General features: G+C 56.3%; 1 gene segment (V, D, J or C); it reads left to right on the top strand.

The window, feature by feature from the left end:
• Positions 1-119: 119 nt before the first annotated feature.
• The window catches only part of LOC106001642, a 20,626-nt gene continuing 19,876 nt past the window's right edge, over positions 120-869 (top strand). The window contains 1 exon segment of the V gene segment in view: positions 120-238. Coding sequence covers positions 232-238 — 7 coding nt within the window.

Genomic DNA, 869 nt, shown 5'->3' with positions numbered 1-869 from the left:
CTCTCACATCTGCCTCAGCACTGCCCTCCCTGACACCTCCACCCCGGCTCTCACTATGTAGCAGAAGACATGCAAATAGGGCCTTCCTCTACTCATTAAAACCAGCCAGCCCTGACCTGAAGGCGTGGAGAGACGTCAGCCCTGGATTCCAGGTGAACCATTCAGGGCTCAGGCTGACACAGAGCACTCACCACGGAGCTGGGTCTGAGCTGGGTTCTCCTTGTTTTTCTGATGAAAGGTGATGTATGGGAACAAGACACACTGAGCGTGCAAATGCACCCAAGTGGGAGGGCCTGTGGATGTGTGTGACCATTAATGACCCAGATTCTCTGTGTTTGCAGGTGTGCAGTGTGAGGTGTGGCTGGTGGAGTCTGGGGGAGGCTTGGTGCAGCCTGGGGGGTCCCTGAGACTCTCCTGTGCAGCCTCTGGATTCGACTTCAGTGATTACTGGATGAGCTGGATCCGCCAGGCTCCAGGGAAGAGGCCTGAGTGGCTCTCATACATCAGTGGTGATAGTAATAGCATATACTACGCAGACTCTGTGAAGGGCCGCTTCACCATCTCCAGAGACAACAGCAAAAATACACTTTACCTGCAGATGAACAGCCTGAGAGTGGAGGACACGGCTGTCTATTACTGTGCTACAGACACAGTGCAGGAAATCCAGTGGGGGCCAGACACAAACCTCCCTGCAGGGCACTCAGCACCAGCAGGGGGCGCTCGGCACAGCTTGGAGCCCGGCCACCTCAGGAGCAGCTGCACACAGAGCCCAGAGCTGCTCTCCTGCTGTCTGCCCTGCCTCTGTGTCCACAGTGTGACAGCATCTCTCCTGAGTTCATGACCCGCACTCCTCTGGGATGTCTCCAGTC

This window comes from Dipodomys ordii, unplaced genomic scaffold (genome assembly GCF_000151885.1).
Source record: "Dipodomys ordii isolate 6190 unplaced genomic scaffold, Dord_2.0 Scaffold337, whole genome shotgun sequence".
NCBI classification, from domain to species: Eukaryota; Metazoa; Chordata; class Mammalia; order Rodentia; family Heteromyidae; genus Dipodomys; species Dipodomys ordii.
Note: the sequence above shows the minus strand (reverse complement) of the source record. Positions and strands in the feature narration are given on the sequence as shown.